Here is a 27763-nt window from a genome sequence, read left to right as displayed (position 1 = left end):
ATAGTTATTTATCGTATCGTAATATAGACAGCTTTCTGCGGACTGTAAAATGAAAAAAATAAGATTATAAGATCAATTCCAGTTTTTTGGTTGATCCTAGGGGTCGAAGACCCGGCCCAACAACTGGTATTAATTTCATCATTTTTATTTTATTATTCATGAAATTTTTTTATTTATGATACGATACATAATTTTTCAGTTCGGCTCAGAACCATTTTAATCCAAGGGATATTAAACAGTTTGGAAGGATAAATTGATTGGGGAAAAATTTATATTTGTATTGTATGACCGCTCGCTACTCAGGCCCAAGGTATGATGGGTAGTTTTGGTAAGGGCGGGCTTCCAGCTCTAATGGGCAGCCTAGATTCTATGGCGGGAATGCCAGGTAAATAGATAGATAAATAGATTGATAATGTATAGAAAAATGGATAGAAAAATGGACAGAAAAATGGATAGAAAAATGGATAGAAAAATGGATAGAAAAATGGATAGATAAATAGATGTTGCCGTTTCTACAAATTGCAGAAATACAGCGGATGTTTTTTTGTCAAAATTGTTTGTATGGATACAAATTCGATAGTACCACAAGTATGCTGACAAATATACATCTAACATAGGCATTAATAACTATATTGTCAATTATACATCTATTTCCTGCCAAATTTACATCTTTTAATAGCTTTTTAATATGTCATAAAAATAGGTAAATAGTCAGATTATAGATAGATAAATAGATAGATAATGGACAAATGTACTTATATTTAGAAATAAAGATAGACTGATAAATAAGTGACTTTTCCCCTTAATTTTCAACTTTCCAAGAATTATATCACCAAAAATATTTTCATATTCAAACTTGTTAACTTTCTTAATACTTAATGATAAATTAACTACCTATTTATCAATCAAATATATTTATCTAATATCTATCAATCTACTAATTTGAATATAAATCTATCAATTCTTAATAAATTGACAATTAACAGAGGAAATTTGCTATTGTCATTGTAGAAATAAAATGAAAATAACAAGGGCGTTTCATACTTAATTTTTTTGTATTACATATTTAAATTAATATAATCTATCTAGTATTCAATTTTGAAAGAAATGTTATTTTAAAGAAAATAATAAATGCAATGCAAAGATTATAGCATGCTAAAATTCATAGCTCAAAAAAAACAATTTATATGCAATACCTTAATACAATCATTTTATTAAATAGGCAGAAAAATTTGAGCCAATCTTTTATTCTTTCTTAATGTAAATTGAACTTTCGGATCACGGAAAGAAAACAAAGTAGTGGGTTTCGTCGTATTTTCAAAGTAGCTTTTGATAAGTTATTTTAGGTTAGGTTAGGTAAATGATTGCCCCATAGACCCGGCAGGAAAAGACCCCCCAGCAGGGGCTAGAAATTGGAGAAAATCTATTTTTAAAATTCGACGAAACCCGCTAATTCGTTTTCTTTCCATGATCCTAAATTTCTTTTCAAATATCAAGGTGGCTTAATTAAACTTTTATTTTTGGTGGAATTATTAAATACATACATTTCCCTATTAAAGTGTCCCTGATAAATTATACTTTTATTGCCTAGGACATCCCCAAATGAACATGAATATGTTGTACATGGATTCTTTACAGAGACAACAGGACGGAGCCAGCTCAGGTAGAAAACATGTTTCAGTATGGCTTCGAAACCGATTAATATCCGCTGGATTAGAACCGGTTCTAAGCCATACTGAAAATTCATGTTTAGCACCTAATTGCAGACAATTTTCCACGAATATTGAAATATAATCCATAAAATTAAAACCAGTTTTCTTAGCCTGTGCATTTATCCACGCAAGGCTGAGTAAACAGGTTTTAATCTTATAATTTTGATTTTGACATCCGCGGAAAGTTGACTATAATACGATGCAATAAATAACTATTATAGTATCGTATTATAGACAGCTTTATCAAATGTGGTAATGTATAGGTACTTCATATAGTTTTTTAACTTAGAAGGAAAAAAAGTTATCTTATAAAAGGATAAACAAGCATGTCAACATTCACAAGTAACGAAGCTTATTAGAAACAAATTTTCGAATATAGAGATTAAAGATTTGGCATCAAAAAAATATTAACTAAATATTCTTTTTTTAAATCATGTTGAAAAGAGACAATTTACAAAAAGTTAACATCTACCTAAGACAGAATTTCTGACATAAAACCTTGAGAGGAATATAGCTGGCCATTGTCCTATCACAAATTCATCTTCTCATAACTAAAGATAATTAGGAATGAAAGTAATACACAGAATTCAATAGAAATATTTAGCAGAATGGTCAAATATGTAATCAATACTCTTTTTGTGTGTGTGTGTGTGTGTGTGTATGTATGTGTGTGTGTGTGTGTGTGTGTGTGTGTCTTTGTGTGTGTGTGAAACGAAATATCTTCTATTTACTTAATTTAAGAAATTCTATCCATTAAAATTTTTCTAAATTATCTAATTGTCAAGATTTCTTTATAATAGTTATTTATCGCATCGTATTATAGACAGCATTCCGCTGATATCAAAATAAAAAATTATCTAAAACCAGTTTTATTTGCCCCGAGTGGCTACAGGCTTAAGGTATTAATTTTATGATTTTTATTTTTTTATATACGTAGATTACTGGATATAATGCGATGCTAAACATAATTTTTCAGTATGGCTGAGAACCGTTTCTAATCCACCGGTTATTATCGGTTTCGAAGTGCATTTTAGATTAAATAGCCAATATTTGTATAAACTTCAAATTTTAAAGTTTCTAAAATTATATTCATCATTGAATACCTAGGTAAATTGATCCTGATTATTAAATTTTTATATTATTAATTTAATTAATTCAACTCCAAAGTAGAGACAATATTATTTCTAGTTTTTTTTTAAAAGTATAAAAGAATAAATGTTTCATTCCATTTATGAAAGACTTATTTAAAGACCAAGGCGAATATTCTCTGAAAATTGTAGATTATCTTTGTATTTTGTGGATGACCAAGACATTAGATACTTTATCAAACTTTATTGGTTGATACAACCATGATTAAAACTTTTCCATCTTTTATCTACAGATGGGTTTTTGTTTAGCATCATTGGGAATGTACATAAATTTACTGAGTCCATTGTCTTATCCCTAAAGGTCCCTGTGTAAATGACAAGTTATAGAGAAGCTGTCCTACTTAACTAACCCAAACCAGTGATCTAAATAGATAAGATAATGGCCGATAAATTGATGTTTATACCCAATGATGATACACAAAATCTGAAGATTATAAATAGTGGTTGAAACATTTGATCACTTAACTCAAAGAACCAACCAATCAAAACTCAATTATACTTGAAATAAGAAAACGTTATGAAAAACTTTGGGGACTAGTGTAATAAGTAGCCAAATGTCCTCTCCCTCCCTGAACCCAAACACTATAAGTCAAATTTCATTTTTTTGCTGAAAATACTTACAATTCTTGATTTGGGAAATTGACAGAGATCTATAGGGATAGGACAATGGCCGATAAATTTATTTACATTTACAATAATGATAAACAAAATTACCCCTTCTGTAGAATAAGATTATTATTGAAAAAAATTGGACACTGCATTCAATTAAAATTTTATAAAAGTCAAAAAAATCTAAGCTAACGGATGAAACAACGTGTCAATAAAACGTTGGTGAGAAATATAATTTACATTCCAATGTCCCCTCCCTCCCTCTCTGCAAATTGAAAAAAAGCATATTTGGTGATTTTTACATAAATATAAGGTTAGAATATTTGTTTATGTAGTCAAGGTTGTTAATACAGAATTTTAGGGTTCAAAGAAAAAAATAATTTAGTAGATAAAAGAGGAAAAAGAAACAAAAAGACAAATTATTATTTAGTATTAGCTGAAATTAAAATCTTAATTTTTTGCATGAATTTTTCATACATTCAAAATAAATTTTGCAATGTCCTTTAAGATCCAGTTGACCAATCGTTATATGTATAGATTATGGACATAACAATCTACTGTAGTAGGTCAGAGAGAGAGGGGACAATGGGGTGTTTATTTCAATAGTTCCCAATGTTTTATAATAAAATTTTCTTGTTCGTTGGCTCAACAACTTTGGGGACTTAGGTGAATTTTGATTGGTTTTTATTGATTTGAGTGTCAAAACGTTTAACCACTAATTGTAATCTACAGAAGGGATAATTTTGTGAATTTTCATTGGAGATGTACTTCAATTTGTCGGCCATTGTCTTATCCCTTTGGATCCCTGATGTAGATGCACTGATGAGAAGAAAATATGACAAACCTTTAACTATCCGTTAAAGCTGGATTAAATAACCTTGTAAGAAAAACTTAAGAATAGTGATTTGTGTATATTGATTTAGCCTTTACATTTTTACCTCAAATCTTTACACAAAACAAAAAATTAACTGTCAAAAAAGGTTTTAATTATTATATTGATAAATTAGTTTATTTTAGTACTAGCGGTAATGCCCCTTAGAGGCCTCTAGGGGTATTTGAGTTGAAAGTGGGGTTAAATTTGACCTATCCCTTTTTAAAATTTCAGTTTAAAAGTAAAAAGTAAAAAAATGGGGGATGGGGTTATTTTTTAGCGTTTAGCGATATTCTTCACTACAGAAAGAGATCCTGTTACTATTATATAAGGATTATTAATCATTTGGATAGTTTAATACGTTAAAATAAGAAAATTACAATAAAACTTTGTGTTAAATATGAAATAAATAGAAATAGAAGAGTAGAAGAATATTCTGAACCCTTTTTTCATCAAATCTAAGAGAGAACATTTCTAGCAGACAAAAGTATTGTTTACTTTCGACTCAAGCTGATGTGGATTCTTAAAAAATGATAGACTCGCTATTCGATAGTGAGGCAAAATTATTTTTGTAAAAAATCATCCAAAAGCACATTAAAAATCTACAAAAATTAAACAAAATCATATGTTAATAACCCTCTTAAGATTTTATTTCATTTTTGTAAATTTTTTTATTTGATTTTGGAGGATTTTTCACAAAAAATAATTTTGCCTCACCAGCGAGTTGCCAGCCTAACTTTTTTTTTAAGAATCCAACTTTGTTTCAAGCTTTCAAATTGTAAACGAAATTTTTGGGCAATTAATTCTGATTCCGCAAAGCTTTCTACTAAGAAAATATACTGTTAACAGCTGACTTTTATGTATGTATGAAATGAAAAAAAACATGCCTTCGTAGCAAAATGTGTACACAATTTCAACCAATGAGATCCAATGTAAATTCCGATGCGATTCTCCTATTGGCTCAATCAGACATTCCCTCTCTTTCTTAGTACCTTTATTATGAAATAATATTGACAAAATCAATTTGTCTTTCTTTAATATTAATCTTAGGTTTTTTATAAATAAAAAGCAAGATGTCAACTTTTTATATAGAAGAATAAAATATTTTTTTTTTAATTACAATATTATTTTTTTATTTACAGTACCTTCATAATTCGTATTTTAATGTTATTTTTAATCGAAAAGGTTGTTAGAATATGATCTCTGTGCTTTACAATGACACATTGTTACGCCATTTTCCCTGAAAAAAGGGCGGGAAAGGGCGTGGGGCAGAGGTGACAACTAATTGTATTAAGTGTCTTCTTATTATCAAGTTATTATTATTATAGCGTTACCTCTGTTATTGAGTTAAATTAGATTCAACCTTTTCCTGTACTTTATGAGAATAATATTGGAGAATTGTTTACAGAAGTAGACCACTAGAAGAAGTTAAAAATACTTCGAAAAAAAGATCAACTAAGCATTTTACTGTTTAAACTCTGATAAGGGTAAATTCCTCGTGTTTGAAATATCACTTTGAGACTCCCTCTCCTATATTGAATGTAAGGATAATTGTTAATAAGGAAGTAATCATTGATTTTTGTAACCTCACATTTTTTAAATGAAATTCTATATTTGAGAGCTCTAGACCCATTTGTCTAATGCCTGACTTCAACACACTTAAGTGGATAATCATTTGATTGGTTGTTCCTGTCCTCCCCCGTTTATTTGTTCCCAATTTGGGGAGGGGGAGTTGTAAATTAATTGAAACAGGAATATAAAAGGGGAGGAATCAATAAAAAGGTGTTAACTCTTGTCAATGTCCAACACTACTGTATATGGGGTGTTCATTCTTTTTGAATAATTTGTTAAAAATAACACAGCAAAAATTAGCTGGCAATATTTTGTTAAACTTTTACCTTCAAAAGTATGTCTATCATTTTAGCAGTACTAATGGCTTCGACCCTAGCCCCTTGGGGGGGGGCGGGGGGGGGGGTGTTGGAGGAGCTAAATAAAATAGCTTAAAACCACTCCATTACAACTATAAAGTTTCCATCAAAAGTACATTTAATTCGGACCAGTATCTTTGGCTTTAGACAAAAAAAATTACTATTTATTATTATAGAATGGATAAATATGTCTTTTGGAGAAAAAATGGCTAAAAATTTGACCAGCAGTTTTAAGCTGTTATATAAAAATACCGATGACACTCTTATGGTTGACATTTGACATTACTTACTTTATGCATTACAATTATTATTACTTTAAATATGTACTTGATCAAGTGATTGGACAATTGACTAAACATAGACTGATCAACCAAGCATGGAATTCTCAACTTTTGTCTCTGAATAATTGTTTACCTAACATTAGAGATAGATTGTTTTATTTTACCCTGACGATAAGAATCTCCCTTATTTTGATCAAACTTCTTTTTACAACTAAGTGATACTGTCATCAATATTTTTTTAAGATTATGATTAATTTGTAGGACTAACAAAATAAAAATCACCCATGTATTTTTTTTATTTTTCTATACGCGGAAAACTGTCTTCAAAACCATGTCATAAATATGATACAAACATGGTTCAGAACCCGTTTTTGTCCAACGGAAAATGTAGGGACGGGTGGGGCCACTTAGTAACAATGATTTCACAAATTTTAATAAAATTCTGAATTTGGAAATGGTCAAGGCTTAATTGAATAAGAAAACAAACACTTCAATTACTTATCAATTTAACAATTTTATTTACATAAATAACAAGGGCAATAATAATACCATCAGTAGCGCAGCGTTAAATGCTAGATAAATAAGATTAAGATCATGAACATTATGGATGTACAAACATATGGATACCAATAGTCGCTACACAGTCTCTAAGCAGTTTCCACAGATTACATTTCACACATATCTATAACAAAGTAACACGATGTTTGTTTGTATGTCTGTCTGTCTGTCTGTTTGTTTGTAACGAAGGATCTCGCTAATCGCTGAACCGATCGGGTTCTCCTTTACAGGGTAGCTTCTCATAGGTCCCGGGAAGGTTTATAACTATTTTCTTGGGGGGTGGGACACCCCTAACACCTCCAAAAAATGAAAAATACCCCCCCAAAAAAAAAATTGTTTGATAAAACCTCTCGGGCCAAAGCCCCTAGAGGCTAGGGGCGAAGCCGCTAGTAAATTACAAAGTACTGAACATATTTGTGAAAAACACACTTTAATCAATGAACTACTTTATAGAGAATACATATTCATTTAACATTGTGTTTATTGAATATGGCTTAAAGTTTTCTTTATTGTTACTGTACTACATTTTACTGCACTATTTCGTATTTTTATTCTTTTTTCAGAATAGTTATACCTGCTCTTATTTATTAAATAATATTTGAATTATTGAAAAGACAGGATAAAATAATTATAGGATTAAAGAAAATTATAAAGGTGATGTCTAATAATTACCAGGGATGAAGGGAACATTACACTGTAAATAATACTGGTCCCCAAAGTTTTAGAAACACAGTTTTGGGCACTTTTATTAAATCTATATTTCTTGGTTTAATCTTCTAGTGTTCAAAAATTTTTCCGGATAATTCTATTTATCATAAAGGCATTGGGGTTTATATGAATTCTATTCCATTGTCTTATCCCCTTAGTTCCTCTAAAAACATATGTATAGTTCTAGATTCTAGAAACATCTTACAGATAGTTCTTTTTTTCATGTTTTCTACTATCTCTTATGGGTTCTTATACATATATTTCAATTGTTTACCAAATTTTATCAACGACGGAAGAATTAAAGAAGGTGTTTCCATTGCCACGCCAAATTTTAAAGTAGAAAATGATAATTTTTATTCTGAGAAAATAAAAATATAGACTGATAGACAAAGTAAATAATAGGGTAAAGGCTTCCTAGTCAGGTAAATCTTCACAGAAACTTTAATTAGCAGCTGAAAAATCACATTTAACCCTATAGGAAGCACTGAAAAGTGTCATGTGTGACGTCATAAAAATGCTTCTAAAAAGGAGTCATGAGAGGAGAAGTGGGAAAAGAAACCCCAAAAAAGAGATGGATGATAGACATATTTTTATGAAGTCACACATGACACTTTCTAGTGCTTCCCCAATAATATGGACGGATGGACTTGCTATGTGTAGACATTTCATGTTTGAATTGGACACTGTAACATGTAACGACAAATAGAGTTGTTATTATGATAAAATATGTTTATATTGACTTTTAGCAATTATTACTTTACTTTAACAGTTAGGAGGTAGAAATCATTTCTATAAAAGCAGAAATATATTCTATGATTACGGTTTTGTATAAAAAAAAAGGAAATGTATGATTCCATTTTCCTTTCTCTTGGCAATAATATCACCATGGCCGATAAAATTTTTGTAATCTACCATTCTATTTTGGCCTCTCTTGGTGATGATATCATTAAGGCCTTTATGGTTTTAGTAATCTACCATTCCATTTTAAGAGAGATGAAACTGGATTACCAATATGTCAATTTGAATATGAGCAATGTTTATGAATTCGCTGGTATGTAAACATAAATGTACCATTCCAGTTTTGCCTCTAGTGAAGTGGAATGGTGCATTGCAAAAATCATATCAGCCATGATGATATCATTACCAAAAGAGGGGAAAATAGAATCATACCTTTTTTAGGGAAAAGACCTTAATCATATATCAGTTTTCTGCTTAAAAATAATTTCACCCTCCTAACTGTTCAATATACTTATTATGCCTTAATATCAATTATACCGCAAGCTTCAAGTTAGTCCATTATCATAGAGGAGATGAAATTTAAAATGAAAAACAAAATAAAATAGGCAAGGTTAAGTCATCTATAATACAAAGTAGCTTGATGTCTGTCCGTCCGTCCGTCCGTCCGTCCGTCCGTCCGTCCGTCTGTCTGTCCGTCCGTCTGTCCGTCCGTCTGTCCGTCCGTCTGAAGCTTAAGATCTCGGTAACCACTCAACCGATGGGATTCTACTCTTCAGGGTATATACCTATTGGTCCTGTGGTGGTTTTAAGCTATTTTCTTGGGGGGTTGGACACCCCGAACCCCCCCAAAAACAAAAAAAATCCCCTCCCATTTTTTTTTTTTATAATTTTTTTTTTAAATTTTTTTTTTTTAATTTTTTTTTTTTTTTTGCTGAAGATTTCCTTGGTTCTTTATGTTTTGTAGAAGATTTCCTTGGTTCTTTAACGAATTTCGCCTTAATTTTTTATCACCTTTTGGGGCAAAGCCCCTAGAGGCTAGGGGCGAAGCCGCTAGTTTAATATAAAGTACTAAATATCTCATAAATTGCTGATCCAAATGGGTTGTACTTTTTAAGAAGGCTTTTTAATGTCTTAAGGTGGTTTTATGCTTTTTTCTAGCGGGAAGACAAATAAAATTTTGATGTAATTAAGAGAAGAATAATGGGCGTGCCTAACATCATTCCACCACGAATATACAGATAGGACAATATCATACAAAATCATTCATTTTTTGTTTAATTTGTGTTAATTTTCTGCCTTTAGTAGCTTAGATTTTTTAGTTTGGGAGAAGAAAGGACTGTTGATTAATCTATCGATTCTTTACCTCGCCCTTGGTAAAAATTTGATAGGAAATTGAAATTGAATGAATAGACTTAATATATCTAGATGGTCCATCTGAACCAATTTTTCGTCAAACATAAAAAGGGATTTTTTTACCCTTACCAACCAAGATCTGATAAATGTTTCAATCAATATCTTGAATGTACCTTTAGTATTTTCCTATTGGTTAATTTAGACAGTATGTCTTTAGGTTATCTCTATTGGTTAATTTAGACAGTATGTCTCTAGGTTATCTCTATTGGTTAATTTAGACAGTATGTCTTTAGGTTATCTCTAATGGTTAATTTAGACAGTTTGTCTCTAGGTTATCTCTATTGGGGAATGCTAAAAAGGGAATAATAATGGGGGGGGGGGGATATATTAAATGTGTTGATGTTAATTCAATACTTTCATAGGGGAAATAAGGCATAAGGCAATGGAGGATAAACTGATGTACTCCCTCAATTATTATATACAAAATTATCCTTTCTGTAGATTATAATTATTGGTGGAAAATTTTGTAGAACATAATCAGTCCCAAAAGATTTGAAGCCAGTGAGTGATAACCAATAACCTAAATCTTAAGAAGGGGTAACACTTTTCATCATAATTGGGGGGGTTTGAATTAAATTATCATCTATTGATCTAAGAGTGCTACAAATAAAAATACAAAACAAGGTGCAAAAATTTAGAAAAGTATTTAATTACTTGACAATGCAATAACTGTCAGAAATATATCTAAGATAATATCAATTGTATGTTAGGTTTTGATATCATAGATAAAAAAGGTTTAAATTTTGACTTTTTGTTATTTTTGAATACAAAAAATTCATAAAAAGTTAATAAATAGATTATTTCCAACTCAGATTATTAAAATTTATGGCTGTTTATGTGACCAAGGCATTTCTCCTAATCTGACTATTTATGTCTTGCATCTTACATAGCTGAACTTTGTTAATTTCTATAGAAATTTAATTCTTCCCTTCATCCATGGAATGATGTAATCAACTAGACAGGAAGGTTGCAACCCTATATATGTAAGAGTGACAAAACAAGGATGCTAGGTATATGTAGGTTATCAGTTTATGAATTAAGTGAGCCCGAAGTCTATAAATCTACATGCTATATGGTCAAACTAAAATTAATTATACCAAAATAACAGCAAAAAAGCAACAAACCTGATTATAGAGAATATTTTTGAAGCATATAGAGGGGGGGAGAAGAATTTATCAACAATTTTTGGCTAAGTCCCTAGAAGCCTCTAGGAGCTTGAAGTGATATTAAAAAAAACTTTTTTGGGAGATTCATTTCATCGGTTAGCGAGACCCTTTGGTAAAGACAGACAGACATACAGAAACAGATACCGTTACTTTTCTATACGGATTTACCTTTCCCCTAAACCCTGAGGTACAATACAGAAAATCAACCCTTCATTTCCTTTCAATTAATTAACATTGCTATCTATAGCACAAACATTATTAATTTTTATATAATCATGTTTTGTCTGTCAATCATTTGGTCATCATAGAATCGTCCTACCAGATTAAAATCAAACAATATTTTTGAAATTTTATAAAGAAATGATCTCGTAAAAAGATGGGCCGATGTTTTATTTCTTCATAGAGGTCCAAGGAAGGTTTTAGTCTATTTCAGGAGTGAGCACCTCCACCCTACCAAAAGAAATCGCCCCTACAAAAATATAATCCTACTCGCGTCTGCTTACAATTATTTGGAGGACTTTTAAACTCTGAAACTGTTATTTAATTAATCAAAATTATTTGCTTTTGAAAATTTGTACAAATTAAATAAATAATTGGATCTTTTTCTAAAATTTTTCCATATCATATTTTTTGTAATAAATGATTAGAATATTATCAATACTGGTATTAATTAAGAAAATCTAAATTTTAGTAATAAGATTAAAGATTTAAAAATTAATCAAATAAATGTCGTTCAATAATCTATAATTATAAAATTCTATATTATTTGATTATTCTACTATGTTTCACAAAATTTAGACAAAATTAACAGATTATAAGTGATTGAAAAAAATCTTTTTAAAATTTACATGATTATTTGAAATTAAAAATTAATCAAAATCTTCAATATTAAAAAAGTACTATAAAAATGTCAGAAAATTTTTAAATAAATTATTTTTCCTTTGGACCGTATTTCTACTGGGATGACTCAATTCCTAGAAAAATAGCTTAAAACCTGCTTTGGATCAATATTTAACTTTCGTTAAAATTTAGGAATGATCGGACAAACCGTTAAAAAGATTGTAGCGAAATACAACGTAGCTTCTTTTTAATTAGTACCTGACCGTCTATCGTTCCTGTATGATAGTGAATATTAATATTTTGTTTTTAATTTGGACTACAAAAGAAATCTATAATTAAAGTAGATTTTAACAAAATTTTATTTGGATGATTTATTGGCACAATGGGCTGTCTATTACACTGGTTGGTCCCCAATTCTCATAAAAACTTTTTCTTTATCGTTGGCTTAACAATTTTGGGGACTTTAATTGTTTTTTAATTTGTTGGTTGTTTTAGTTTAGTGTCCAAACGTTTCAACCACTGATTTTAATCTATAGAAGGGGCAATTTTGTGTATCATCATTTTTTATGTACATTCATTTATCGGCAATTGTGATACCCCTTTAGATCCCTGTCATAAATGTCTTTGTTTCTCAAAAATTTAGTAAATCAAAGATTTTCTGTGGTGCATTAAAAAAAGTAGTTGTATGAAAAAGTAGGATTGGTATAACTTTTTACATTCAATGTAGAGAAAATAAGGCATGAGGAGAAAAAAATGTTTTTTTTTATATAGAAGAGAGAAAAAGAGACAAAGAGAATTTAGTTTTATTAAAGGGGGCAAATGACGGGGGGAGGGAGGAATTAAGGGGGGCGTTTCCGGACATGCCAGTTTTCAAATAAGTAATTCAATCAATCTCTTATTCCCCCTTTCAGAATTATGGGGGGTGAATTTTTTTCCTTTCTAATAACTTTTCTCCGCCCCCCTTTTATTGGTTTTCTCTGATTGAGTATAGATTAATTCTATATTGTGTTGGATATGTTGAAACCGGTTTGTGGCCATTTCCCTCTCCCCCTTTATGGCCTGAAAATGGGGAACACTTTCGCTTTCATGAAAAATCTTAAAAATGGTTTCAATAAGTGGGCTCGTATTAACCCCTTAGCTGACGATAACGTGAACAGTCTTAAATAATTTATTTTAAAAATGTTTTTTTTATTTTCATTTGGGGTTTATGTTTTTTAGTGTCTTTTTTACGATTGTAATAAGTTTTTTTGTATTCATGTGATATTAATGAAATTTCATACAGAGACTACCAACTACTTTAACTAGCTATGTTTAAAATTTCATCGATTTACATTGAAAGGCCAACGAGTTAACGACACTCAAAGACAATCAACAATTTGTATTTAATAGTATAAAAAAAAGACTTTTTTAAATGTAGTACCTACGGACAAAGATTGCAAAATTAAAGGGATTTAAACGTAAAAAATCGATCATGAAGCATGAAAAAACTTTTATAATCATTAGTAAAAATTGGTTTGTAAATTACATTTGGTACCCAAAGTTTTATAACCATTTGTAAACATTGGACTGTAAATTACACTCAGTACCCAAAGTTCCATAACCTTTAGTAAACATTGGACTGTAAATTACATTTGGTACCCAAAGTTTTATAAACCTATATGGCTATATCCGCTAGATTATAATTGGTTCTCTGCCATACTGAAATGCATCATATTACAGACAATTTGGTACAAATATTGTAAGTAATTTAATGGCTTTAGAATCGTTTTACACGTTGTTTTTATGTTAAAAATCGTCCAATTTAACAATACTTTTCAACAAATATTATTAGTAATTTAATGGCTATAGAATAACGTCTTTTTAATCCCTTTTTACATTGTCTTTACGTTAAAACCATCCAATTTAACGATACTTTTTAAAAAAATATTTTTAGTAATTTAATAACTATAGTATAACGGTTTTTTTAAATAGTTTTTTACATCATGTTTACGTTAAAACCGTCCAATTTAACAATACTTTTTAACAAATATTGTTAGCAATATAATGGCTATAGAATATCCGTTATTTTAATGAATTTTTACGTTGTTTTTACGTTACAAACCATCCAATTTAACGATACTTTTTAACAAATATTGTTAGTAATTTAATGGCTATAGAATAACGTTTTTCACTTCGTTTTTAAGTTTTTAACTCTTGTATTTCTATTTTAATATCTGCGGACAGCTGTCTATAATACGATGTGATAAATAACTATTCCAGTAAGGCTTCCAAACCGATTTATATCCGCTGGATAAGAACCTGTTCTAATCCATATTGAAAAAGGCATGTATAGCATTGTATTACAGACATTTTCCCACAATTACTAAAATAAAAATCCTAAAGAATAATGTCAGTTTTTTTAGCACAGGCCTTCGGCCATTTGGAGCCCACAAAACTGGTTTTAATTGTATAATTTTCCATTTTAATATCCGTGGACAGCTGTCTATAATACAATGCAATAAATAACTATTCCAGTATGACTTCAAAACCAATTTATTTCCGCTGGATAAGAACCGGTTCTATGTTTAGCTTCGTATTACAGTCAAATTTCCACATTTTCCCACAATTACTAAAATAAAAATCATAAATAATAATGTCAGTTTTTTTTTATCACAGGCCTTTATTACAAAACTGGTTTTAATCTTATAATTTTCCATTTTGATATCCGCAGACAGCTGTCTATAATACAATGCAATAAATAACTATTCCAGTATGGCTTCAAACTGATTTATATCCAATGGATTAGAACTGGCTCTAAGCAATACTGAAAAATCATGTTTAGCTTCATATTACAGTCAAATTTCCACGATTTCCTCTTGATTAAACATGCACCCACCCTCACCCCCCCCTCCCCCCACACACACGCCCGTTATTCTTAAAAGCCCCCCCTTGATGATAGAGTTTAACTTAAAGTCAAGAAAATAAAACATTATGATAACCCGTTTTACCCCATCCCTTATCCTCTACCCCACTTTTGCTTTCATTACAAAATTCTTCCATCCTAACTTAACAACGCTACTCAATATATAGCTCACCAAATTTACACATAAGGTGACGTTAACATGGGAAATACATATAATTAATTATGAAAATAATATATCCAAGTGCGTCTGTCGATAAAAAGAGAAAGACGCAATAAATCATTTAGCTCTTTATTTTTAATTTTTTAAGTTTAAAAATATTGTACTCGGCTATTCCTTGGCCGATTTAGGCTTTTAATCATATCCTGGCCGATACAAATTTAGACCGTTGACTAATCAAAAATCGGTTCAGTTAGAGGGATACCCAACGTCTCAATTTATTGCTACCAAAAGTCTTATAACTACGTTGCAATTATATAAAAACCCGTAAATTGAGTTTAATCAAAGGAGTATACTACACATTTCAATCACGCCCCCATCCCGTGATACAGCGTGGCATTAATTTGTCATCGACCCCCTTGATACCAATAGACTCAGGGATCTAAAGAGATAAGACTTAGACAATGGCCGATAAATTGATGCACATCCCCAATAATGACACAAAAAATTAACTCTTCTGCACATTACAATTAGTGGTTCTAACTTTTTTACATTCAACTTAATGAACCAAAAATAAATATTCAATAAAAGTCCCCAAAGTTGTTGAGCCAACGAACAAGGAAACGTTATTGTAAAACTTTGGGGACCAGTGTAATAAACAGCCCAATGTCCCCTCCCTCCCTTAAGACTAGTCACAGTTGTAGAGAAAGAAACGAAAAATAAATCTTACCCCCAATTTGCAAATTCTGCCTTAGTGTTTAGATTTTAAATGTTAGGGGAAAGATATGGTAGTAGATTATTTCATTGTCCTCTCTCTCCCTGAGAATAGTAAAAATATTACTATGTACCTACTAGCAAAGATAAAACACCATGTAGATTTTTGATCAATTATTTTTTAGAACTTTGAAAAAAATATCACTTTAACATACATAGATGATTTAAAACCTAAAAAGCCTAATTTTTTCTAGGGGCGATTTCTCTTGCGAATGTGGTTCCTCCCCCTAAATAGTCATAAAACCTTCCCAGGACCTATGATAGGCTACCCTGTAAGATAGAATTATATCGTTTCTGCAGATAGCGAGATCTTTTGGTACAGACAGACCGACAAACATCCTGTTACTTCAATATAAGGATAATACAGATAGAGAATCTAAATATAATCTACTCTAAGATTCTAGCCTATAGAGTAATACACTTAAACGCATTTAGCACTATTGTGTGTGTGTATGTGTGTGTGTATGGGTGTGTGTGTGTATGGGTGTGTGTGTGTATGGGTGTGGTATCTGTGTGTATTTTTGGTATATGCATTTGCCGCCAATATTTTTGTAGCCCGGTGCTTTTTTTCGCCGCCAAAATATCAGAACCATAATTCAAATGGTTTTGCTAGAAATATTTTCATCTTTTTGATTGATTACTCTAATGTTTTAGAATATAAAAAGATTTATACAATAAACTAAGTATCAATTTGACCCATTTTTAATGCATATCATAAAAGAACCACAGCTGAGAAAAAAAATACAAGATTAGAACCCAAAACCACATGAGACCAACATAAGAAAGCTGTATATTTTCTTAGATGCTGAAAAATCTTCCATTTGTGGTGGATTAAGTGTCGGTGGTGGTGGAAAGAGGAAAAAGAAAAAGAGGAGGCATAGAACAATTTTTACTTCATTTCAGCTCGAGGTATCTATCTATTTACACATACCACATCACTTATCTCTCTATCTTTCAATTAGGGGACCTGAAGAAAGAGAAAAGAAAAAAGAGAAGACATAGAATCATTTTTACTTCCTTTCAACTTGAGGTATTTATTTAGATCTTAATTTTTAATTAATTATATTCTAAACATTATTCTATGATTTTTGAAGTAATTGAAGACGAGAATAAAAAATTTATGGCCAAAAGATTAGAAACTAAATAACTACCTCTAAATCTTAGATTTTACCTAAAGCCAAGATAATTCAAATGTTGAACAAAAACTTCAGAAATTGATATTGATGATAATAAAAGAAAAAAACAATATTCTTTTTCTCTAGGAGTTGGAGAAAGCCTTCAAGGATGCTCATTACCCTGATGTTTACGCCAGAGAAATGCTTAGCCTTAAAACTGATCTTCCAGAAGATAGAATACAGGTATATAAAGATTTTATGTGGGTTTTTTTACAAAAAAAGTAGGTCAAATTAAGCACTAAATAATATTTATTAGTTTAAAAATAACAGAATCATTATATGTTTGTCTGCTTTAAAATGCTTTCCTGAAAAGAAAAAAAGGTAAAAAAATCTGTATTAGGATTATTTTATAGATTCAAAGTTAAAAATGATGACAATTTTGTTCCACGAAAAATAAAGATTACCAATAGAGTTTTAGTAACTAATTTCATCAAATAATATTACAAAAACTTGTATTCCATTGTTTTTTAAGCTTACAAGACAGATAAATACCATAATTGTTCCAATAATTTCTTTTCATGTAAAAACAATTAAACAATTTATAATGAATATTAGTCGATTAATTATAATTGAGTACTTTTCTTCTTAATGGTGCAAATGAAAGGAATAATTATTAATAATTAAATGTTTTATATAAATTTGACTGCTCAAAGAAATTAAAAGGACAGTATATTCTTTGAAAAATGAAATCAAATATGGATATTAATAATATATTTTCCATGACATCCAGTCATATACTAGCAGCTATGCCTTTATCATCTAGAAGATCTATAGTCCAAGCAGTATGGAACTAAATAGCTCAAAACTATCCTAGGACCTTTGTAAAGTTTCTCCTAAATGGAAATCTCAATCAGCTTAGTAGATATTGAAATCTTAGGCTTTTGACAATAAAACCTTTTTTTTTATATATCATGATAATATGAAATTTTAAAACTTAAAGTAATATCTCATATTTCATTTTTTAATTAAAGATTGAAAATTAAAAAAAAATATTGTTGTACAAAGTTAATAAGCTAAAGTTAAGTAGTATCCCTTTTCTGATAATAATAAAACAATTATAATGAGATTATTATATTAGTTATACAAGTAATACAACTTAGTTAATGAACACAAAAGCCTAATAAAATTCTTAATTGGGATTTATATGCGAGAATGAAAGGAAGGAAAGTAAAGAGGGCCAGTGAGAGCTATTAGGCTGAAATAGCGGAAAAGGGAGGGATGTCCCCCTCTTGTATTAATTAAGCTTTATAAGTTGCCGCCAAATTGTCCAAATTTTAAGCGCTTCGTAGAGTGTTAATAGAAAGCACTTGGCGGCAGCGTAGAGTCATATTTTATAGAAAAAGGAAAATGTTAGCTAAATAAAGTATAATTTAAGGTGTAAAATGAAAATTCTAATTTATCTTTGGATTATTTCCTTAATCTGTATTTTTAAATAACTTTCTTTTTGTCAAATATATGAATAATTATTTATCTATTTTCTTTAACTATCTCTATGTTTGTCTGTATTTTTGTTTGTCAGTTTCTTTTATTAATCTTTCTATCTATTAATCTTTGAATTCCTATATAAATTCATTAATCCATCCATCTAGTCATCTTTATACCCATCTATCCATAAATATATCTATCCATCTATCCATAAATATATCTATTCATCTATCCATAAATATATCTATCCATCTATCCATAAATATATCTATTCATCTATCCATAAATATATCTATCCATCTATCCATAAATATATCTATTCATCTATCCATAAATATATCTATCCATCTATCAATAAATATATCTATCCATCTATCAATAAATATATCCATCCATCTATCCATAAATATATCTATTCATCTATCCATAAATATATCTATCCATCTATCCATAAATATATCTATTCATCTATCCATAAATATATCTATCCATCTATCCATAAATATATCTATTCATTTATCCATAAATATATCTATCCATCTATCAATAAATATATCTATCCATCTATCAATAAATATATCCATCCATCTATCCATAAATATATCCATCCATCTATCCATAAATATATCCATCCATCTATCCATAAATATATCTATCCATCTAACAATAAATATATCTATCCATCTATCCATAAATATATCTATCCATAAATATATCCATTCATCAATCCATAAATATATTATATATCTATCCATCTATCCATAAATATATCCATCCATCTATCCATAAATATATCTATCCATATATACATCTATTAATTAATCCACCTATTCATCCATCTAGTCATCTATCTGTACTAAATATCCATCCATTAATTTATCTAATAATCCATCCATCTATCAATCCATCTACCTATCTATCTATATTCTATATATATTAATTTATTTAATAATCCATCTATCCATCCATCTATATCTTACATTTTTACATATATCTATTAATCTATACAATCTATTTGATATTATGTATTTGTATAGGTATGGTTCCAGAACAGGCGTGCGAAGGAGCGCAAGACTAGTAAGACCTGGGGCAGGGGGAGCATCATGGCAGAGTACGGTCTGTACGGAGCTATGGTCAGACATAGCCTACCCCTTCCAGATACTATAATCAAAGCTGCTGAATCTGATGAATGTGTCGCACCTTGGCTCTTGGGTAAGTTATCCTAGATAGATAGATAAGTAGATAGTTAGCTAAATAGATGGATAAAAAGATAGATAGATAATTAGCAAGATAGAGTAATACATAGTTTTTAGATAGATAGTTATTCAGAGAGAAAAATAGTTATCGCTTTAGATTGATAAATATATAGAATGATAGTCGGATAGAAATTTATTTAGCCTGCTAGATACATTGTTAACTAGATAGATAGCTAGATAGCGAGCTAGATAAATAGATAGTTAGTTTGGTAGAGGGTTAACTGGATGAATAGTGAGGTAGATAGATAGTTATAGATAGCTAATATTTGGCTATCTATATAAAGTAGTTAGGTTTTTTTGTCTAAAGCTAAAGCTGGTTCAAATTGGTTGTATTTTTAGGAAAGCTTTATATGTGTCTTGGGGTGGTTTTATGCTATTTTCTTGACCTCCTACAACCATCCCCTAGAGGCTAGGGGCATAGCAACTAGTATGTATGTATATCAAAGAAAAGTAAATTAAGAACTAGAATATATTTAACCTAAGATAGAACGAAAGTTTCTAAATAATTTATTCCAAACAATAATATTAATAATAAAGTTATAATGTATGGCAAATTACTGTATATCTGTATCTACAATATGTTCACTTTTTATCATTAGTAATGAATATATAATAAAACATAATAATAATATTGAAACAAGAAAAACATCTGTATAGCAAATCATATAATTGATATTAAATTCAAACTCTTTTCCTTGTATCAAATATAAACATCTAATATGGCACAATTAGATAATGTTATATTCTAGAAAAACGCGGGTAAATTTGGAAATTGTGGAAAAATCCGGGAGGGCGGGGACATTGGGCTGTAAATTATTCTGGTTGTCAAAGTTCTATAAATATGTTATTTTATTGGAAAGGGGGGGGGGGGGTGGTTAGCTTTGATTAAATCTTGATTGGCTGGTAGCCTCTGGCATCTAGGGTTTTTGTATAGCATGAAACCATCCCAATAAACCTAAAAATATAAAAAAAATCTATCCCAAGACCTTTCTGAATCCTCATTAAAATGGAGACTCCAATCGGTTCAGAAATTTAAAATAGATCATTGAAGATAATATAGGTTAAATATTTATAGTAATGAATGAAAATTGACTAAAGACTGAACTATTTGACGCTATCCGAAACCAATCTTATATATGCTTATAATCTTCCCCCTATCTGAAGAAAGTGTTTATATGCCCCTTGGGATGTATTAGGTAATGGAAAATTATCTATCAACCTATTTTCAACACATACATATATTTATACATAGTTTACAGTAAAATTTATATGTATGTGATATGGTTAGGAAGGGAGTTGACATTAGACTGTATTTTTACTCGTACCCAACGTTTTATAAACACTTTCTAAGTTTCTTTACTTCGAAACGAAAAAATACATTGGGCCAAATACTTTAAAATTTCATAGAATAGGTGTTAGGGTTTCCTATGCCTTACTTATTATTTTATGTCGAAGCAGCTACTATGTATACTGGCCTATCATTGGTAATTTGTATTGTATGACGTCATTTTCTTATAGGCACTATAAGCTGCTTCTTTTATGTCTATGCAGTGTAAGGAAATATTACCTCCTATGCTAGCCTAGAAAATTTTATAGGATTTGATTTCTTTGAAATGTATATCTAAATTTAGATATAACAAGAGCATTTGATATAACACATTTCCAACTGAAAGTGGGCTACGTAAAGACAAAGGCAATTGATATATAGTACATTAAAATTAAGAAAAAAAATTTATGAAAAAGGATTACAATATCCATAAAAGCGAAGCTCTTGAACAGACGGCCAAACAAATAATAATACTTGTAGAGTGTCAGAAGCTTTAAAATTAAAATCTTTCTATCTCAAAAGAGCTAAAAAAAATTGGTGCTTATCATTTTAAGTTATAAACAATATCTAATTTCAAATTGTATTTGTTTTTGTCACAAAATAACGCACGGTTTAGAGCTATACTACACAACAAGAACAAACTTCTTAGTAGAAAATATATTTCGCTTTATTCAAGTCTTCTCAATTCTAATCGTTTGAGAGTTTCTGTAATTGTTTTTAATTTCAGTTAAGCCGTACATATTTTTCTATGAATACAATTGTGTCAGGGAGAGACATTGGTCTGTTTATTACACTAGACCCTAAAGTTTTAAAATAACGTTTTCTAATTGGCCATTGTCTTATCCCTTTAGATCCCTGCAATTGTGTATCTTGAAAATTCTATCCTTATATAACCGTGTGTAGAAAGTTTCTATTGAAAATTGACCAAGAAACTTATTATTTAGTAGAATTATACATGCATACGTTGCACATATGTAACTTCTGTTTATTTAAACCAACAAAAAATATCAAAACAGATATTTGAGTTTTTCAATCTTTTGTATAATACAAAGTAGAACGATGTCTATCTATCTGTCTTAAACCTAAGATCTAGGTAACCGCTTAACCAATTGAGTTCTACTCTACAGGTAATATACCCACTTGTCCTGTGTTGGTTTTAGGCTATTTTTTTTAGGGTTTGGACAGTCCCACACCCCTCAAAAGGCAAGAAAATCCCACAAAAAAAAATTTGTAAACCAAAACAAAACTGTCTGTTTATCTGTCCGTCTGAAGCTTAGGATCTTGGAGACTATGAACCGTTTGGTCTCTGCTTTTTAGGGAATTATAGGAATTAGGGAGGGGGGGGGGGTGGAGACAATACCTAATTGTTTATTAAATTATCAATAAGACCTTACTGAAAACCAAATTATAAGTTTTCGTCTGAAAAAAAACATTTAGTATACATTTTAATTGACAAATGGTAGGCCAGTATGAAGTCATTTTACCTTGGCACTATACACAGTTTTATTATTCAGCTACATTATAAAAACACCTGACATATTTTCCTTGAAATAATCCGCTAAAGTGAGAAATTCCTTTTAACCCCTCTCATAAACTAATCCCCGTATGATACGACTTTCAACAAATTTTTCATAGATGGGATATTATTTTCAACTACATATTTTAAGTTGCTTCGCTAAATACATAAAAACAATTAAAATTATTAAAAAATTCAGAAATTCAGAAATTTTCATATAAGCGAACAGTCAATTATATAAAAAGTTAATGTAATTTTTAAAAGCAAAGCTTTTCTATAATTATGGTCGGTTCGTCCGACCGTCTGTCCGTAATGGATAGCTCTTATCGTTGATTTATGCATGCTATAATTTTCCCTTTAATTTTAAACCTGACATGGTGATTACTGTAGTAGTTAGGTTTGCTTTAGAAAGCGAGCACCTCTATAATCGTTACCAGAATGCTCGTACATCCATTTAAAACATATAGTTTTACTAATTTTAAAAACCGTTCTTCTTATACTATTATGCCAGATCGACAAAATATCAATTTCATATCCTTAATTTTAAAATCGCTAAAGTATGTCGAAGCTAATTGTAAATTTGTCTATGGAATAAATCCTTATATTAGATGCTAGATCATTATATTACTGGATAAGAATTTAATAAAGAGAAAAAAACTACACTATAAGAAAAGGAATAAAATGGACAAAAAAGGGAAAACTGAAAAAAGTGGATAGAAAGAAAATCGAAAATAGACAGGCCCTTTTTTCGCCCTTTAAAGGTTAGCACTTTCCCCTGGAAAATCTATGTGCACGCAACTAGATAGATGAGAATGGTGAGAGAGAGAGAGAGAGAGAGAGAGAGAGAGAGAGAGAGAGAGAGAGAGAGAGAGAGAGAGAGAGAGAGAGAGAGAGAGAGAGAGAGAGAAAGAGATATATATATATAGAGTGAGAGAGAGAGAGATAGATAGAGATAGAGAAAGAAAGGGACAGAAAGAGAGAAAAAGAAAGATAGAATGAAAGAAAGAGAGAGGGAGAAATAGAAAGAGAGAGAGAGAGAGAGAGAGAGAGAGAGAGAGAGAGAGAGATAGAGAAAGAAAGGGACAGAAAAAGAGAAAAAGAAAGAGAGAATGAAAAAAAGAGAGAGGGAGAAATAGAAAGTGAGAATGAGAGAGAGAGAGAGAGAGAGAGAGATAGAGAGAGATAGATAGAGAGAGAGAGAGAGAGAGAGAGAGAGATAGAGGAAGAAAGGGACAGAAAGAGAGAATGAAAGAAAGAGAGAGGGAGAAATAGAAAGAGAGAATGAGAGAGAGAGAGAGAATGAGAGAGAGAGAGAGAGAGAGAGAGAGAGAGAGAGAGAGAGAGAGAGAGAGAGAGAGAGAGAGAGAGAGAGAGAAAGAAAGGTAGAACAGGAAAAAGATGGGGAGAAAGAAATATTATAATTGAGAGTTGGATTTAAAAATTATAGGAAAAATTACATTATATAAAATTGAAATATAAATGTAAAACAAAATTAATTAACTTTAAAGACTATGATTATATGCTTTATTATCTATAAATTCTGTTTTAAAAAAGATTACAAATTAAATCAAAATTTGAAAAATTGAAAAGAAATAATTTTCAATGGTTTTTCCATTAACAGTTGAAATTTCCCTCTTTTCCGACTGTTTGTAAAAAGCCTCTCTTGGGACTTTTAAGCTGAACAGTTTTCTAATTTACTATAAATTGGGGGACTTTAGGACAGTTACAAACTTTTCTTTATGTTTTCTGCTTTACATTTCCTTAATTCATCAACTTTTCTTTTTAGTAGCGAAGCTAAAATTCACTTCGTCCGTGAGTCCGTAATGCTACGGATAATAAAATGTGATTTTTCGGATGTTATTGAATAAAAGAGTGCTCATTGTGAAGATTCCCTTTACCAATGAGCATACAGTATGCAAATTTCTTGGTCCGTCGGTCTGTCAGTAATGCTACAAAAAAATGAAAATATGTCATGAGGTTTCGTAATTTTTTTCTATTTATTCTTGATTATTGACCACTAAAAATGTGCTCTATAAATCCCTTTGTGTTTTGGTTTAACCAACGCTGGCGAAACACTTCAACCACTGGTTTTAACCTAGAGAAGGGTACTTTTGTTGATTTAATTAGGGATTAAATTCCTAGTTTTTAAATCATTTGTTATTGCTGTGCTACTTATGGACATTATGACATCCCGATAAGTGTTTCATCCCAATCTTTTGACCTTTTACATTGATCTTTTGAGGCAAAATAATTTTACTTCGGGCGCCATAAACTCCCATTTATTAATTTTTACTAACAAATGAGTGATTTAAATCATGTATACCATCTTATTACAAACTATTCAATAAAAATCATAAAATTAATACCAGTTTTGTTAGCCCTGGCCTTCGGCCCCTTGGAGCCTACAAGACTGGTTTAAATTTTATAATTATTCATTAATTATCCGTGGAAAGCTGTCTATAGTACGATCAATAATTAACTATTTTTGATCATCAGTTATTTTCTCATCAATATTCTATTTTCCTGTTGCACTTTTCTACCTTAAATTTATTGGCATAATTATAGATTTTTGCTGTTGAGCGGATTAGTTTTCACTGTCAGCAATTACCCCCAGCTTTGCTTTGACAAACTATTATATAATTATATGGAGAATTTGCTGATATAACACTTTTTAAGACATCCATGTTGTAATGGTTTTTAAGCAGCGCAACTACTCTATTACAAAGGATGGTTAGTATGTCCTGTGGCAAATTTAGAAATTGGCTACTTATAAATTTCTAACATGAAAGAGTAATAAAGGATCATTAGGGGTCAAATTAATCAACAACCCTTTCTTTCTCGACAATTCATTAGCTTTAAAAAAAAAGTTTCTCAAACTTAGGAGTAAGATTATTTAAACTTTTTTACCTTTATTATCGGATTAAAGGTTATTTCTATCTCTAACAAAAGATCTATTCTGTATGAACCAAACGTTTGTTTGTAACCTTGCTTTTTCTGCGGGGATTTTAAGGAATAGGACAATGTATGATTTTACATATGCCCTCAATTGCAATAAATAATTTCCCTTTCTGTATAGATTATTATTATTGGGGAAAATGTTTGGACACTGCTTGTTTATTCAGCCTAATTAAGTATTGTCTTTTAAAAATATTTTTGGGGTGATTTGTTACATTAAGGTTATAGGTACATATATTAGGTATTTTGGGTGGTATTCTGTAGTCCACTGGTCGGTTCCAAGGATTTTCCCGAATATTTGAAAGTGCTGATGTTGTGTTTCTAATTAATTTAAGAAAATCAATTCTTAGTATGTCACACTTTAAAGTACACATAGGGAATAAAAACAAAAATAAGTGGAAGAAAAAGTTGTTATAAAAAGTAGAATGGTGATCTAAGGGGTCAAATAAGGGAGGGGGTTAGTATTTTTAGTCTTTCTAATCTTTGCAGGAGGGTCCTAAGCCCAAGGGGCTACCCAGTATCCATTTAAACCTAAAACAAACATAAGAGCAAATTTTCAAAGATCAAATCATGAATGCTTTATTTTTTTATATTTATGTATATTTTGACATTATTCCACTATAATAAGCTTATAATGGATTATAACATCAGCAATTTCCAAGGTTAAAAGAGTTAAATAAAGAATAAAGAATTATTACTCCCACTCATAACAATTTAGTAAAGATTTTCAGTGGAAAAATAGATGAATAACCCAGGGGAGGGAGGGGACATTGAGATGTTAATTATTTATAGTCCCCAAAGTTTTATGATAACGTTATTTTATCTGTTGGCTTAACAATTTTGGGGTCTTTGTAATTTAGTTTGATTGGTTCATTGAGTTGAGTGTCTAAACGTTTCAACCACTAATTGGTAATTTTTCTGAATCATCATTTGTGATGCACATCAATTTATCGGCCATTGTATTATACCTTTAGATCCCTGAGATTAACCTGTATTAGAAATAGCAATGTTCTATTAATAACAAAAATCTTGTAATAATGTTTTTTGTTTGTTTAGGAATGCACAGAAAATCTATGGAAGCTGCCCACACCCTCAGCTCAGACCTGATCAAGGAGTCCAAAGAAGCTGCCGCAGCTGGAGGATACAATGGCGGCTTTGATGGAGATGACGAGTCTTGCAGCGGGGACGAACACTCAGACACAGACAATACTGAAATAGACACCAAACCAAATATACAAAATATTCAACATGGCGTATTAGCAGCAACAATGGCGGGAAATACAACAGGCAACGGAAGTGCAGTGACGTCATCGCCAAATATAAAAGACGACTTCCGATCGCACAGCATAGCGACGCTGCGCGCTAAGGCTCAAGAACATTCGGCACGATTTGCAGGGATGAACTCAAGTAATAGCAGTGTAGGAAACGAAGCAGTTGTAACGGCTGCGAGTTTGGCAGCAGCTGCCATGCATCAAGCTCAGCAGGCAGGCCATGTTCAGTTTCATCCAGCCTTTTAGTTTTCCTACAAACATTATTTCTAAACATAGTGAAATTTAAAAACAATTTTTTACTTAATGTTGTCTCACTCAAGTCCAGTGTAAAAAACACTTAAAACAGTGATTTTAGAAAAAGTGATAAGAAAAAAATACAAAAAAGACACAATGACCCACCAAATTGATAAATCTTCCAAAGTTACAAAAAGTATTAAAATTGAAAATGAACATTATTAAAATTTTTATAAAATATTGTGTTTAAAAATCAAAATGGCGTATTACTCCTGCCTTTATATGAAAAGCACCAAATGTTGATTTTTTCCCTAACTCACTAACAATTAGTGCTTTTTTATTCTTTACTCATTTATAATCAAAAGTTGAAATAAAACACATTTTTATTATACTGTAAAATGTAATTACACATACATAGAGTATTAAATTAAAAATTTTAAATTTTAGTTATAAAACGATGAACAAGTACTTAATCAATTTTTGAAAAAGTTTATTTATGAAAATGTGCAATGGAATTAAAAATGTCTGTGAGAAAAAATTATCTAAACCAGTAAGATTTTTAGAAAACTTATGTATATTTAATTTATTACAGTGATAGAAATCTTAGGCAAATTATGTCTTTAAAAAAATATCGTTGAAACTTAATTTTCTTTTAAGACTTTGAATTTAAAAACAGCTTAATAGTAACATTTTATAACAATTTATTACTATTGTACATAGAATTAATTTTAATTTTAATTTTAACTATGTTATATTATATTGTCTAAAATACTAAATAAAATTTCATTCCTCATAAAAA

At 30.3% G+C, this 27763-nt stretch overlaps 1 protein-coding gene across 2 annotated transcripts; it reads left to right on the top strand.

The window, feature by feature from the left end:
* The first annotated feature begins 307 nt into the window (after positions 1-307).
* On the top strand, positions 308-27763 carry LOC145332719 (visual system homeobox 2-like). 2 transcript variants are annotated; one of them, XM_080177760.1, is made up of 6 exons: positions 308-385; positions 1592-1663; positions 16768-16835; positions 17068-17163; positions 19443-19617; positions 26516-27763. In XM_080177760.1, the coding sequence occupies exons 1-6, from the start codon at positions 313-315 to the stop codon at positions 26974-26976; spliced, it is 945 nt and encodes a 314-aa protein (XP_080033886.1). In that variant the 5' UTR covers positions 308-312; the 3' UTR covers positions 26977-27763. The 2 variants fall into 2 exon arrangements, with proteins under 2 accessions (XP_080033886.1, XP_080033885.1); XM_080177759.1 differs by lacking the exon at positions 16768-16835 and adding an exon at positions 16608-16714 and having other exon boundaries at positions 26516-27757.

The sequence above is a fragment of the Acartia tonsa genome, chromosome 11 (assembly GCF_053477335.1).
Source record: "Acartia tonsa isolate MP-2025a chromosome 11, ASM5347733v1, whole genome shotgun sequence".
Lineage (NCBI taxonomy): Eukaryota > Metazoa > Arthropoda > Copepoda > Calanoida > Acartiidae > Acartia > Acartia tonsa.
The sequence above is the reverse complement of the archived record's forward strand: the minus strand, read 5'-3'. Positions and strand labels throughout refer to the sequence as shown.

Bases quoted from the DNA above. Each gene is read 5' to 3' on its own strand.
- LOC145332719 (XM_080177759.1), top strand. From the start codon at position 313: ATGATGGGTAGTTTTGGTAAGGGCGGGCTTCCAGCTCTAATGGGCAGC. The intron at 1,664-16,607 runs GTAGAAAACATG...ATATTTTCTTAG, and splicing joins ACAGGACGGAGCCAGCTCAG to ATGCTGAAAAATCTTCCATT. The intron at 17,164-19,442 runs GTATATAAAGAT...GTATTTGTATAG, and splicing joins TTCCAGAAGATAGAATACAG to GTATGGTTCCAGAACAGGCG.